Source organism: Ovis aries, chromosome 2 (genome assembly GCF_016772045.2).
Source record: "Ovis aries strain OAR_USU_Benz2616 breed Rambouillet chromosome 2, ARS-UI_Ramb_v3.0, whole genome shotgun sequence".
Classification (NCBI taxonomy): Eukaryota; Metazoa; Chordata; class Mammalia; order Artiodactyla; family Bovidae; genus Ovis; species Ovis aries.
The window spans coordinates 247,265,183-247,279,871 of record NC_056055.1 but is presented as its reverse complement, the minus strand read 5'-3'; the positions used below and the strand labels follow the sequence as shown (position 1 = coordinate 247,279,871).

Below are 14,689 nucleotides of genomic sequence, written 5' to 3'. Positions count from 1 at the left end.
GTACTGGAGTTTTAGCTTCAAGAGCAGTCCTTCCAATGAACACCCAGGACTGATCTCCTTGCAGCCCAAGGGACTCTCAAGAGTCTTCTCCAACACCACAGTTCAAAAGCATCAACTCTTTGGTGCTCAGCTTTCTTTATGGTCCAACTCTCACATCTGTACATGACCACTGGGAAAACCACAGCCTTGACTAGACGGACCTCTGTCAGCAAATAGATCTGCTTTTTTATACGCTGTTTAGGTTGGTCATAACTTCCCTTCCAAGGAGCAGGCGTCTCTGAATTTCATGGCTGCAGTCACCATCTGCAGTGATTTTGGAGCCTGAGTAAATAAAATCTGTCACAGATCCCACTTTTTCCCCTCCTATTTCCCATGAAGTGATGGACCAGATGCCATGATCTTCGTTTTTTTAATATTGAGTTTTAAGGGGCAGAGGAGCCAGAATGAAAGCCCGCGACAGTCTGACTCCGAAGCCCCTAGAGCTCCCACCTGCTGCCCTGGCTTTAGGGTTGGAAACGGCCTTTGGCACCCTCACGCCGCCATTCCCCGCCTCCACGTAGCACACCTGACCTCTTCCTGGATGTCTCCTGTGATGGGAGGCTCACTACCTCCAAACAGCTCTTGTCATTGTAGGAGCCCTGCTGTGGGGGTCTGTGAAAGCCTTTCTGGGGGTGACTGCAACCATCACACTTCTGGAGCCGCCCAAGCCCAGGGTTGCACAAGCACGCTCATGGTGAACCCAAAGAGGCGCGTTCCCCTCACATGTGGGGAAACTGAGGCCCAGAGAGGTAAAGGGCTTGGCCTGAGGTTGCACAGCCAGCTCTGAACCCAAGACTGACCCCAAGCCCTTCTCCCCAAACCTCCCCGCCCAGGCCCTCACCCCACTGCCACACTGAGCGGCTTGGGCCAGCGCACAGGGTCTCCACAGCCTCCTGGGACGGGGAAGCTGCGGCAGACGGCCCGGAGCCGAGGCTGCTGGAGCCTGCCTCACCTGCGGCCACTGCAGGCTCCCCTTGGCCCCAGGAGGAGCCTCTGCACCGGCCCCCGGGTCCTGCCCTCTATAGTCCAGGCCCATGGACCCTGGAGTCCCCCAGACATGCCAGGCTCTCCCCAGCTTTCAGCTGCGCCCTTAAAGCCCCCGCCACAGGTCATGTCTCCTCCACGGAAGTGGAGGGGGGCTTCCTTGTGGTCAGGGCCTGAGTTTGCTTAAACTGTGTGTTCAACAACCCTGTGAGCTAGGGTTGTCAGACATAGCAAAGAAGAATGCAGGCGGTGCAGTTAAATTTGAATTTCAGATAAATGATGAGCAATTTCTTTTTTTCAGTATAAGTATATCCCAAGTATGGCATGGGCTATACTTAAACTAAAACAAACAAAACCTGTTCTGTGCAGCCACTGGGTGGCTATTTATACCAAAAAAAAAAAAACTGGTTTATCGGAAATTTAAATTTGGCTCAGCACCCAGAATTTGATTCGGCAACCCTAATCAGAACACCTGCCTTGGGTGAGGACTCCCATCATTGAGCCTGAATGTCCTCTTTGTAACAGAACTAACAACGCCAACCTCCTCGAGTCAGAAGGGAAGTGACGGTCAGGTGTGGGCAGAGTCCCGGGAACAGCAGGGCTGAGAGCAGGGGAAGGGAAGGGTGAAGGGAAGAGGGGCCGTGACCTGCGGGCAGGGACCCCGAGTCCACTTCTGAGGCAGCCGAGGCCCCTTCAGCTGCCAGGAGCAGGAGGGGAGGAGGCCTGGTGTCCTGCACGGGGTGAAGGACCCGCCACTTCCGGAGCCAGCAGAGGCACGGAGTGATGCCATCGGGCTGTGTGCAGTCACCCTGCCCCCGCGGCTGGGGCCGCGGCCCCTGAACGAGTGGGCAGTGGGCGGCTGCCCCTGGCAGCGCACGGCACCCGCTGGGGCCTCCAGCTGGGGGCTGGGGGCTGGGGGCTGGGGGCTGGGGGCTGGGCCCACCCAATCAAATCCGTGCCCAGACCGGATGGGGGCAGGGCTCAGGCCGACTACACAGCAGCGGATCCCACTTACAGGCCGTGCAGCCCTGGGAGGGCGAGCTTGCCTCTCTGAGCCTCATCTGGGAAGCAGAAGTACATGGGAGCCCAGGAATCACGCCCGGCACGGTGCTGGGCCTGGGCAGGGGCTTGGTAAACAAGCGCTGTTGCTCCATCACTCAGTCATGTCCGAGTCTTTGCAACCCCACGGACTGCAGCACGCCAGGCCTCCCTGTCCATCACCAACTCCCGGAGTTTACCCAAACTCATACCCTTTGAGTCGGTGATGCCATCTAACCATCTCATCCTGTCGTCCCCTTCTCCTCCTGCCTTCAATCTTTCCCAGCATCAGGGTCTTCTCAAATGAGTCAGTTCTTCACATCAGATGACCAAAGTATTGCAGTTTCAGCTTCAGCATCAGTCCTTCCAATGAATATTCAGGACTGATTTCGTTTAGGATGGACTGGTTGGATGTCCTTGCATCCAAGGGGCTCTCAAGAGCCTTCTCCGGTCCCCAATTATCTAAACCCATTAACAGTTTGACGGGGGGCAGGCAGCCCCCCTTGGAGGCTGGGGCAGGAGAGGGGACAGCTGGAGCTGGGTTAACAAGGTCCTGGGGCAGACGGCAGAGGGACCGGAAAGAGAGTCTCAAGAACAGCCGCTAGAGGACTTCCCTTGTGGTCCAGTGGTTAAGACTCTGTGCTTCCAATGCACGAGGTGTGGGTTCGATACCTGGTTGGGGAACTGAGATCCCTGGCACCAAGGAGGGTGGCCAAAAACCAAAAAACAGAGAGCAACTAGACAGCCCATCTCCCCCCACCCTGCCAACACCTAGGGTGCCCACCCCAGGGATGGCACTTCCCCTAGGCCCCTCAGTGATGCCCCCATAAACCCTGGGGTGGACTCTGGCCCCATCCAGCAGCCCCCATCAGGCTCCCTCAGCAGCAGGGACTGCAGTTCTCCCGCCCAGGGCACCCCAGCAACCACCCCCTCCCCCGAGAGGCCGGAAGCGCGGGGCCTGCTCTGGACACAGAGGCTCATGGGCACACGTGGGTACTGCCCAGCAGGCACCACCCTCCACCCGCCACCTCCTCTCCTTGGAGAGCTGCCCTCCTCCAGAGCCACCTCTGCCCCCTTTTTCTTCTCTTCAGACTTGGCCAGCCCGTGGAAAACCTTCTCCACACACCCGGGGTGACCGCCTAAGTGCCCAACTCTGTTGGCTCAGGATACGGGAGAGGACAATGGCTGAGGCTGTGGGCCTCGGGCAGGCCTCTGTCCTCTGTACCCCACTGTCCCGGCCCAGAGGGCACTTTCCCAGCTCTGAAGCCAGCAGAGGGGTACAGCTAAGCAGCGGAGGGCTCCGGCCTAGCCCATTCCACTGGGCACAGCCCTGGGCTCTGGAGGGTAGGGAGAGCCGCCCACAAGCTGAGCCCCGGGGGAAGAGCCCTGCCCGGCACCTGCCTTGCCTGGAGGTTCCAGGCTCGCGTGGGACAAAGGGGGCCAGCTGGCAGCACACGAGCCCACACCAAGCTCTGAGATTGTGATCCGGCGGCAGACAAGGACGGGCGGGAAAGGGAGCAGCCCCGGGCAAGGACCACAGAGCTGCAGAGACGCAAATAACCTGGAGCAAACAGTGATCGCTGAAGCACCAGGCTGGCGTGAGTGCAGACGGCACGAGCACGGCCGCATGCGTGCTGCTGAGCACCTGTCTTGGCGGCCAGGACGGTGGAGAGCTGGTTGGAGGGGCAGCAGGAGCCAGGCCACATGGGGTCAGGGAGGAGGCAGGCCGAGGACTGCAGGCAGAGGGACGGCAGAGGCCAGAGCCAGGCTGCAACTCAAAGCCAGACGGCAGAGGGAATCTCCCTCTCTGGCTGGCCCCCAGTCCCTGCCCAGCCAAAGCAGCAGGACGCGCCCAGGGCCAGGCTCCACCAGCGTTCGCTGCAGGACCAGCAGGACCGCCGTGACAACTCGGCGGGTCAGCAGTGGAGCTGCGCTGACCTGCCGCCCCCGTGCTTACGAGGGTCTCAGCTCCACTGCTCCGACAGTCAGTGGGGCCCTGGGCCCTCGGCAACCCACACGGCGCCCCGCGCCAAGAGGACAGTCCAGACCGGAGGACACACGGGCAAGCGAGGTGGACACGGCCTTGGAGTCCCACCCCCACCTGCCCTGACTCCCAGCAGGCAGACCGCTTCCTCTGCGGCCGTCTCCTCACCTGGGACTGGGGAGAGGCGGAATGCCTACACCGACCCGTGGGGCTGACGCGGGAACGCCAACAGGAAGAGTCCTGGCGTCCCGGCCAATGGAACCGAGGGTGGGGGCAGACAGAGGGGCCTCGTGGGGGGCGGGGGGCACCTGAACCCCATACGGCCCCCTACAGAGCAGAGCACTGAACTCGGGAGGCCAGGGGCCAGAGAAGATGCAGCCCGCCCGAAGAGCCCCGAGGCCTCAGCCGTTCGCTCTAGAAGAAGGGGCTGACACCGTCTCAGGCTTTATTGCTGAAGGCGGACTCCAGGGCCTTAAACACTGCAGCCATCATCAGGTGGGGCCAGCCTGAGGTCCTCTGAACCCCTCACTGGGGTCTCCTGTTGAGAAAGCAAGGACCCACGAAGCAGTCAGCCCAGAAAACGGCTCAGGACGGGAGGGGGCCAGCTCCTCCGGTACCTCACGTCCTTACTGCCCTCGGGAGACGTGGGCTGGGGGAGCCGAGGTCTCACACTCAGCCAGTCTCCACCCCAGCCCAAGCTCCGCCAGGGCCCCCACCTGGGACCGGTCACAGACCAGGAAGGCCTCCGTGCCAGCCAGCCATCTGTGACTAAGGCGGCCCCTGGAAAGCACCCCGGGAAGAAACCAGGAAAAGCTGTGACCATCAAACAAGGGGCTTGATGCCAACTGATGGCCTGGGCCAAAGTTCTGAGGCCTTTGCGAGAAATCAAAAAATAAAGGGCAGAGAAAAAGAAGTGAACATCTCATCAAGAGCTCTGGGGACCCCAGCCCTGCCGGCCCAAGGAACCAAGGCATGGCTGAGCTCCCGAAGGTGCTCGGTCAGCCTGTGGCTGAGGTGTGGCCACGCGCACGGCTCGGCCTCCAATGGCGCCCGGCACGCAGGTCCAGTCCTTCCTGTTCACCCCACACCCTCCCCTGTGCCCCCGGGGGCGTTCTGGCCCAGATGTGGCCACTCCAGCTCACTCCCGCTCACTCCCGGCTAGGAGGTTATATAAGAGCAGCTCCACACAGCAGCGTGGACCTGGGAGGTCTCTCGGGACAGACCAGGGAGCAGATGATGGACCTGCCAGAGGGAATGAAATCGCTGTGCTCGGGGTGAGGAGTGAGTGTTCAAGTGACCAAGGCCTGTCATCCACCTTCAAAGCCAGAAGTATCTGGACCCCACCTGAGACTCGGAGTCTGTTAAAGCCAAGATTCCACAGACTGCAAACGAGTTCATCAGTGATAAGGACAGTCACTTCCTTACGACAGGGCAGCAAGTGAACTCGCATAAACCCAGCAACCATCCTACCCTGTAGGGACCGACGCTGCCACTTCGGGAGGAGAGTGTGGGATACCAGCGGGGCAGAGCTGAGACGTGAGTGAAGGCGTGGGTGCCCGACGCCAAGTTAACGCTGTCCCCACCCCCGGGCCCCCCGTGCACTCAGCACACACTCATGCCAGCCTGCCAGGGCCTCCAGCCCAGCTCTCGTAAAAAACCACCTTCGTCTCCCTGGCGACACTCACGCCTGCCTGGGGTGCCTGGGTGGGGGCTTGGGCGGGGGCTGCAGCCCGGGCTCCGGGAGTCCTCTGAAGACTCTTAGGTGTGCCTTCTGTCCCAAATGGTCTGGCCTGAACGGGGAGCCACACAAAGCGGACATCGAGACCAGGGAGGCAGGAGGCAGAGCGGCCCAGAGGGAGCCAAAGGGGGCAGCCACTGCAAGCTCTCCCTTCCCGCGAGCCCAGTCATCGGCCTTGCCCTGCCATCTGGGGAGAAGCTCACGGGGCCCTGCTGCCTCTAGAAGAGCACTGCTGCCCACCGATGCGGGGAAGCAGGGCTCCCGGCCCCCGGAGGCAACTGCCACAGCGGATCAGGACACGGCCTCAGAGGCACAGGGCTCCGCTCCAGCAGCGGCCAGCCGTGGGCCTTGAGCAAGTGGCGCAGGCTCACAGCGCCCTCCTGCAGGGCTGCTAAGAGAGCCCAGAAATCACCACACACACACGGGCCTGGCAGAGAAGGCGCTCGTAAGGGGCAGCTCCTCATCATGCTAAGTCTGCCCCAGGCCTCTCCTAGCATGGCAACCCTGCAGAGACGTCGCCGAAGGACTGCCAATCCGAATGCCAAACACCCTCTGCCACGGAAAGCCCAGCGCCCGACTGTGCTGAGCCCACCTTCGGCTGGAGACTAGAAAATCACGTGTCTCCAGGCTTCAGCTCTTCGGGCCCAAACAATGGAAAAAGAAGCCAAGTTATTTATTTCAGGGACGATCACAGCCGTCAAACAAGGTGCCCCAACTTGCTGGCTGAGAACAGACAGGCTCCATTTGGCGCCAAGAAGAGACTGCGAACGTGACGCACACGGAGCTCCCTGCCGACGCCGGAGGCCACGCAGCCAAGGAGACGCACTGGCCAGCGGCGCCGAGGAGGGGCTCAAGCACAGGCAACACCCTCCTTTCCAACGGGGATGGAGCCACTCGTTTATTTCCCAACATGTGCACACGCAGGGGCTCAGGGGGCCAGGACAAGGCAGGCCCCCAGGTATGTGCAAGTCCTTCGGCAGCTTGGGTCACAGAGCTTCAGAGCTAGCGCACCACACACACAAGATACAACAGGAAGCCTAAGATCCCAAGCCACTCCAGGAGGAGGGAGGGAGAGGGGAGCAGCGGCGCGGCGCCCCAGGGGATGGCGCGGGAGGAGGGACGCCGAGGGCGCAGGCAGGCAGCTTCCGTCTCTGTCGACCGCTCTCCGCGTGGGGCTCAGGGCACTGAGTTCAACAGGTCCTTCAGGAAGCTCTCTGCATCCGTGACTTCTGACAAGAGACCTGGAAAACAGGCGGGGGCTGCTTAGCCGTGGCACGCACAGCCCAGCCCGTCACGGCGGCCGCATCCTTGTGGAGAACACACGGTCCTTCGACGAGAGCGCCAACCGACTGCTCACCGGAGCCCAGAGACACTGGGAGACAGTCACCAAGCAAACTCTCGCTCGCTGGTCAGGGGCACCAAGCTCGTGATCTCCCAAGAGTGGAGATGCTAAAGCTGGGTCCCTGGGCCCTGCAGGGAGCCTGCAAGTCCACTGTGACGCGGCGCACGACGGAGGGGTCTCAGGAGAGCGTGTCTGCAGCCTTCAGCATCTCTCAGCGGGACTGGGGGCCAAGAAAGGCCAACCCACTGCCTCGGGGGTGGGACTCAAGCCTGGGTCCAGGGCCTGGTGCAGAGGCCAGAGCTCAGGAGCTCCGTCCCCTCCACCACCAGAGGAGCGGCCAGGGGTCAGACAAGGCCACTTCAGGAAAGCGCCGTGGGCACAGCATCGGGCCCCCTGCAGCCCTGCCTGTCCCTCACAAACAAGGTTCACATTTGACCACCATGGGCTGTCAACCCGCGGGCCTGGCCACGCTCAGACAGGAGTGTCTCCCAGCAGCCCTGCAAATGGGAGGAGAGCGGTTCCCACCGGTTCTTGTTGGTTTCGGTAGGTGTTTCTGTCCTTGCGTTTGAAGAGGGTGTGTCTGATGGTCTGAAATTTTCTACCAGTTTGAACACAGCAATAAAGCTGGGCTGTGAATGCCTGCGCTCCGAGTGGAAGGGGCAGAGGCTCCCCCCCCCGCCTAACCGGGCCTTGCTCTCCCTGCCCGGGGCTGACACGAAGCCCCTCCTTCCCGTGTCCACCCCCTCCTCCTCTAGCTCAGACTGCCATTCATGCTGCCATTCTGCAGATGCTCCCCAGACCCCTGGACAACAGGCACGGCGCTGGGTCCTAAGGACACAGACACGAGGCCACCTGCTCTCGGTCAGGGCTGATTCCCGACGAAGAGCGAAAGTGCAGCCAAGGTGAAGTATCTAGGCTGAAAAGACTCTCCTGAGAGCATCGCGTGAAGTTAACAAAGAAATGGAGGCGAGCAGTGCCAAGCCCTGGTGACCAGACGACTGGGGGGCAGCAGACCCGCAGAGGCGCGCCCAGCAGGGCTCTCCCAGGGCCACTTCGACAGACGGGCGACCCGGAAGGCGGGCCAGGGCGGGGGGAACTGCATGCGGGCGGAGAGAGGGATTCCCACAGAGCACCCTCCAACGCTCGAGCGTTTCCCTCCTGGAAGACAGCCTGGCGAATGCCGGCGGAGGCCTGCGCGCGACAAGGCAGCGCGGGCAGATGTTTTTCCGGCTCTTACACTTGACAAGATTCCCATTATAAATGCCAGGCAGAAAGGGAACCAGCTCACAGGAGTGAGGCAGGCGCAGCCCTGTGCTCTGGCTCAGGGAGCCCCACTGTACAAAGGCCGGCCGTGCCCACAGCCTCAGGGGGCACGGGGCCTTCATTCCAGGTGGGTTTCCTCAGCACCAGCCCAAGGCCCCTCCTCCTCCTGTCACCTGCTGCGTCAGGAAATCAGACAAGTTTTAATGCTTGCAATTAGGATGGCAGGTTTGTTGCCCACAGAACCTGTACACCGGAGACAACACTGCACTTCAGTTTTCCCAGCGGGGTGAGGACCTGTCTGAGGACATCTCGTGGGATGGCAGGTCACGGTGCTGCCCTGCGCCTACGAGCAGAGACGCTCTCTGCTCTCCTTCCATACTACTGATCTTAGGAATCAGAGTTGGTATCGCCCACACCTCCCCAGGGGGCAGCTGTGACACATGATGTCTGGATCCCCAAGAGGCAGGAGGAAGACAGGCAGGCTCCATGTTAATTCTGTGAACTGTTGTAAACAGTCAGGAAGCCAAAGGGGCTCTAGTGACTTTTCCAGGCATTCCCACTGGGAACCTGTTCAACCATCAAAGCCTCCGTTATCCCACCTGTAAAATGGGGTAACCACGGCTCCACCTCACACCAGCTGCCCTGCGTACTGGGGAAGCGCATGTGCGATGAACACAGTGCCTGGGCTGAACTGAGCCCCACGTCACGGCTGCACCTTGTTAGCTGGTGGCCTGGCAGGTAGACACCTCTCCCGGACCTCGTGGTGGTGGCCCACAGGCTGCTTCTTGCCTGTTTTCCCCGCGTATGAAGATGAAAGCGACGGCCAGCCCCCCACCACGGTCTGTGAAGATGAAAACCCTTGACACTGACCGGCGGCGTCGAGGAACTCCGAGAAGGTCTCCACCGGCATGAACTCCTCCTGGAAGGCCTTCAGGGCCTTGTCGGCCGCCTCGTGGATGGGCATGTCGTTGTGGCGGATGTACTCGGCCAGAGAGCAGGACCAGCCTCCCTCCGTGTTGCTGGTCGGCACCTTCTACAAGCAGCAGCAGGAGACGGGCCGGGCGGTCAGCGGGGCCCCAGGCGAGGAGGGAGGAAGTGCGTCCTCCCGCCACACCCACGTTCTCCCTAGGGGATGCATTCTGCTTCCAGGAGCAACACCGCTTCCGGCCACTCCTCTCGCAGCCCCCTGAGGCAGGAGTCCTGGGAACCTATGAGCCGCGACAGGCACACGCTCTCTCCTCTCACACCTGCGCGTCCCCAGGAGAGGGGCTTGCCAGCACGCTTTAACCGAGCTGTTTCCCTCAGAGGATGGAAGGAGCCAGCCATAAACCCCCTCTCTCAAGGCAGAGGGGAGGTACCCCATTATGAGGTTGACCGAAAGTTCATGCGGGCTTTTCCGCACTATCTCATGGAACAAACTTTCTGGCCAAGCTAATATAAGCTGGGCTGGACTAAGTCACACCCACACCAGGCAACGGACTTGGTCCAAGAAAGGGACGACAGCGACCACTACACGGTGGCGGTGGGGGTGGGGCGGTGGGGGGCACCTGTCTGAAGAAGAGAGTCTGCAGCAGCAGCAGACGGGGCCGCAGGAGCGGAATGGCCGTGGAGACGAGCGCAGTCACGAGCGGGGTCTAGGCCACTGCAGACCCTCCCCACGTCGGGCGGGCGCAGCCTACTTCTCGGGGGAGCTAGTGGAGCCGGAGGCCAAGGCAGGGCCAGAGCCGCCACGCAGACGTCCACGTGCCTGCCAAGCCCAGCCAGGCTCCCAGGGGCCGCCTTACCTTAAACATGTTGTAAATGAGATCGACGAGGGCCCAAAAGAGAAGGGAAGAGCGATACGCTGAGTAGTCCTTCAATGCCTTGTCTGTCAGCCTGGAAGAGAGTCGAGTCTCAGACCCGGGAGGAGACTCGCAAGGAGAGAGCCCAGCGCTCTGCGAGCAGGGCAGGACCCTGGGGGTCATGCCCCCTCAGTCCAGCCCCCTCAGCCATCTTCTCGAAGGAAAGTAGCCGGGGCCAGAGCTCCTGAGGCGCTGGGGCCCGTGGCTCATTCACCTCACAAGATGCCCCGTGCACGGCACCTCAGCCGTGACCCTGCCGAGTCGGGGAGAGGGGGACAGGGGGAGAGGGGCTGCAGCACGGCGGCCAACAGGCTACTGCCCCCAAGAGACGAGGCGGAGCCCACGCTTCCCCGGGTTCAGCCCCACACACACTCTCAAACTTGACGGGATCTAGCAAGTGAGGGAAGAAACAAAGGCTCCGCTTCAGTCCTTACGTTCCCACCAGGAGAATTTTACCTCAACTAGCCACACACAGTAACTTATCAGCCACGTGCCGTGTTGAAAAACAGAAGCTGGGGGAAAGCTGGTTTTGAGCAACAGTGAGGCCTGGGAAGGGAGCTGCAGACACCCGACACCTCCTAAATCCCGGCGTGCTCCCGAGCTGCTCGCCACGCCCCTGGGCTCCCGAGCTGCATCACTGTCGCCCAATCCAGTGATTCAGTTCAGGCTCAGAGGCCAGCCAGGAAGGCCCGGGGCTGCTGTAGCAGCACTGTCACCACCTCCTCGGCAGACGCTCTGGGCCTCAGGATGGTTCCAGAAGGCACAGCCACCGTGAAGCCCAGGAAGGCCAGTCCTCTCTGCACAGGGGGTGAGGTGCCGGTGCCAGGGTTCAGTGTCTACGACCCAAGATCTAGGGTAGGTGTTGTCTGGAAAGGCTAGAGAAACCCTCAGAGAAACCCTTGTCATGGGGATTCTACCCCTTGAAACAGAGCCTGCAGCCAAAGGGACCAGACTTAGTACTAGAATGTGTGTGCGTGCAGGTGTTTATACATGCTAGGCTCATACAGCAAGCACAGGCGTTACTCATTTAAGAGGCTGAACGCACACCGTCCATGCGGGCCTCGCGAGCAGGGACTAACCGGCACAGGACGGCCAGCCACACCTACACTCAGGAAATGCTTCACCTGTTAACCAGAGTAAAAGAGCCGTGGCAGACGGCTCTGCTTGCTAAAGCACGCTACCTGTACCCCCGCCACCCTCAGCGTCTCCAGAGCGCCCACCTCCTCCCCTCCCACAGGGCCTGCACACGCCGGGTCTAAAGGGAGGCCTGCTGCGGGGTGGGCCTGGAGGCAGGGCAAGAGCTCTCTCCCCACAGGTCTGCGTGCTGGCAGACGGCAACAGGGGAGGCTCTGACGGACGTCTAGGAGCGTCCCAGGCTTAAACACTCGCAGAAGACTCTCTTTCCTGAATGTGAAACCCTCAGGAGAAAGCAGCTTCATGCAAATTCCCAGATTCTGTGTATCTGCCGCCTCCCTCCACAATGGACTCAGCATGAAGCCACTGGGCAGCACTGCCCCGCCCTCCAGGGGCCCTCGAGCCCTCTTGGGGGAGTCCTGCGGCCCCGCCACCCCGCTCACGCCCCCATGCCCTGCCTGTGCTGCTCTTCTGCTTCGGTGGCAGGAATCCGGGGTGGCCCTGCCTGACTTAATTATTTAAGGCTCATTAGTGAAGGTGACTAAACTGCTACAGAGAAAATGGCAACTCATGAGCCAGCTCACACTGGATTTCCTAATTAAGCTGTGACCAAATCGGCTTTTCCTTAACTGCCTGGGACGTAATGAACTCTAGTCTCCTAAGTGAAAGCTGCACAGCTCCTATGGGCTTGAATTTCACACCTGTCACCGAGGGCCTGTGCCCAGTGAACGGCCACTCTGCGCTATGGACGCAGGCCGAGCCTGCTTATCCACAACTCAGTACCTCCCACATCTAACTTTCTGATTCCTAGGAGCAAACTACGGGCTAGGATTCCTGAGTGACCCTTGAACAACAACAAAGCGAGCTAGCTATTAATGCTTCGGGCTCTTGGGAAACCCTGGGAAGTGCCTGGTCTGGAATGGGTGCAGGGGCTGGGCAGGACTCTGACAGAGGCCGGGGCAGGCTGGATCCACCAGCAGAGCTCCAAGGTGCCCTCTGGGCCCTGAGGTGCCCACAGCTAGCGATGTGATGAATCGGACCTGACGGAGGTGGAGACACCAGGTACGCAAACTCAGGCCCATGGCTGTTTCTACTCGGTGTGTCGCCACTGGGGCCTAAAAGCTCCTCCTCTGTGCCCTGTTGGAAATGTCCCCCTGAAGCCTAGATACTCCCCAAAGCGAAGCAGGTTTCCTTCAAGGGGCAGAAGCAAGCCACCAACCCACACCCTGCTCTGCAGCCTGAGTGTGCAGATGGCTGGGGCCACCCCGGGCCGAGCGCCGTGTCACGGGGCCCCCTTGGTGTGCGGCAATCCATGCAGGCCCAACAATCCCTGTTAGCATTTGCAGCTGTTTCCCTCAAGACACCTCCCTGATGACCCAAATCACAGCACAGGGTCAGGAAAATGAAGACCGCTTCCTTCCTGAAATGCCCCCCTTCTTCGAGAGGTGTCCAGTAGCAGAGACAGAGGACAGGCTCGTGGGCAGGGCGGGGCAGATGGGAGAGGACTGTGAGCAAGGAGAGAGATGGCGCGTTCTCAATGTCAGAAAAGAAGCTCCCCGAACGCGGCCCTGAGGCTTGGCTAGTTCAAGCCAGGAATGGCAAGCTGCAGAAAACCAGGCTGCCTGTCCCAGCCGCCCGCCGGCCCGAACTCTTCTCCTGAGAGGCTTCACGTGGTGCCTGGCTGGCTTCCTCCCTGAGGAATTTCCCAGAGGTGAGCCCAGCTCCACTTCTAGAGGCTGAACACCTGCCCCAGAGGCAGCCAGCACCTGCCTGCCATCAGGCCGAGACTCTCGGTGAGACAGTCTGACAGGGGTCAGGGTCAACCAAAGGCTAACGAGCTGCCTCCTCTCAGCACCTGACATTCCTCCAGAATGGGTTTCAGAGCCCAGGCAACAATCTCCCAAGCAGATGCTTCCCAAAGCGAGTACCGACCTGGTGGCTCCACCTGGAGACACTGCCCGGGCCTGAGAGGTCACCAGCAGCCTCCGCAGGATTTCCACACGGACAGCTCGCCACTTTTCTGGGGGCAGGACGTGCAGGGCCAGGACGGTGAAATAGTGGGGCCCGTCCACTTCGAAGGCACTCTCCACCCACTTCTCCTTGGGCTGCTCCAGAAAGCCCTGGAGGTTCTTCTCCTCTCGGGACGTTGCTCGGGTTCTGGAAGAAAAGGGACACCCTGAGAGCGGGGCAGACGCAGGCCCGAGCCGCAGGAGGGGCGAGGGTGGTGCGCTCGGCGTCCCGCTGGGAAGCTTCCTGAACGGGCGGCCCCTCCCACCCCTCTCCAAGCAGAGCAGCCCGCCCCTCAAGTCCTGCACAGCAGCATCCTCCTTGCCCCCACCTCCAGTCCAGCTCCACACAACTCCAATATGCATGTGACCAGCACCTTCACAAACCCTCTACCATCTCAGTGTTCTGATGACCCTGGAAGGTGACAGCCAGCACCTCTTTACCAGGGTATCTGAAGGCCTGGGGGGTGAGGTGACGTGACTCAAGTCACTGGTTTGGAGTCTCTGACTGAGCTCACAGCCCACAGCCCCCGACCCCACGAGTCTCAGCACAGCTAACTGTGCAATCGGCATTTGCCCCCGGCGTCTCTCCTAGGCTGCTCTGGTTCGCTCTCTTAAGGCTCTCCTGCCCCGTCTCCTTCGTTAGACTAGATTCTTCCAGCGAGCCCTGCCTCTCGCTCCGGTGCCTGTCTGAACTGCAGTAGCAATGGTGATCATCAACCTCACCACCAGGTGCGTGCTGAGATTATCGCGTCTGATCCTCGCGACAACCGGGGGACAGCTACCACCTCGTGTTAAGGGAGGGACCGGTCTCTGACCAGGCCGCCTGGCCCGGCCTCCCCAGCGTGGATCCCCACTCTCTCGGCCAGGAAGCTTCTGCAACCCACTGGTGGGCCCTGGGAGGCCACTCTCCCCTTTCGAGCGGGATGGAGCTCTCACACCCGGAGTGCTTGCCACCCTGGCCTAACTTTGTGGAGGGAAACAGAACCACCACGCTAGTGGGCACGCATGCAAGGCCACCAGGTCTGCAGATGGTACTGGCGGACACTGCACGGGGCGGGGGGCGGGGACAGCACGCCCTCTTCCGCTCCACGGATGGAACGTGGTGGGACAGGTGGGGCCACCAGACTCAGAATCGGGAACCAGAAGCTTCGTGCCACTGCAGGGCCCGCTCAACTCCACCGGCTCATGGTGCGTGCGACACGCTCGCCTTCATATACAAAGGTGGTGAACCCTGTCCAACCAGCCCCCCGACCAAGCTCACACGCCGTGAGCCGGTGAAGGAAGGAAGGAAGACCTCTCCGTGTGGCTGCCAGCTCA

The 14,689-nt window shown here is 61.0% G+C and overlaps 1 protein-coding gene across 5 annotated transcripts in view; it reads right to left on the bottom strand.

Annotated features, from left to right (window-relative positions):
• Window positions 1-6,655: 6,655 nt before the first annotated feature.
• The window catches only part of UBR4 (ubiquitin protein ligase E3 component n-recognin 4), a 130,655-nt gene continuing 122,621 nt past the window's right edge, over window positions 6,656-14,689 (bottom strand). For all 5 annotated transcript variants that reach the window (XM_042244749.2, XM_042244752.2, XM_042244751.2 and 2 more), the window contains 4 exons: window positions 13,296-13,520; window positions 10,173-10,263; window positions 9,259-9,421; window positions 6,656-7,024 (listed from right to left, as the gene is read on the bottom strand). In XM_042244749.2, the coding sequence (XP_042100683.1) occupies window positions 6,960-7,024; window positions 9,259-9,421; window positions 10,173-10,263; window positions 13,296-13,520 (544 nt within the window). In that variant the 3' untranslated portion in view covers window positions 6,656-6,959. The remainder of the gene's footprint in view (window positions 7,025-9,258; window positions 9,422-10,172; window positions 10,264-13,295; window positions 13,521-14,689) is intronic.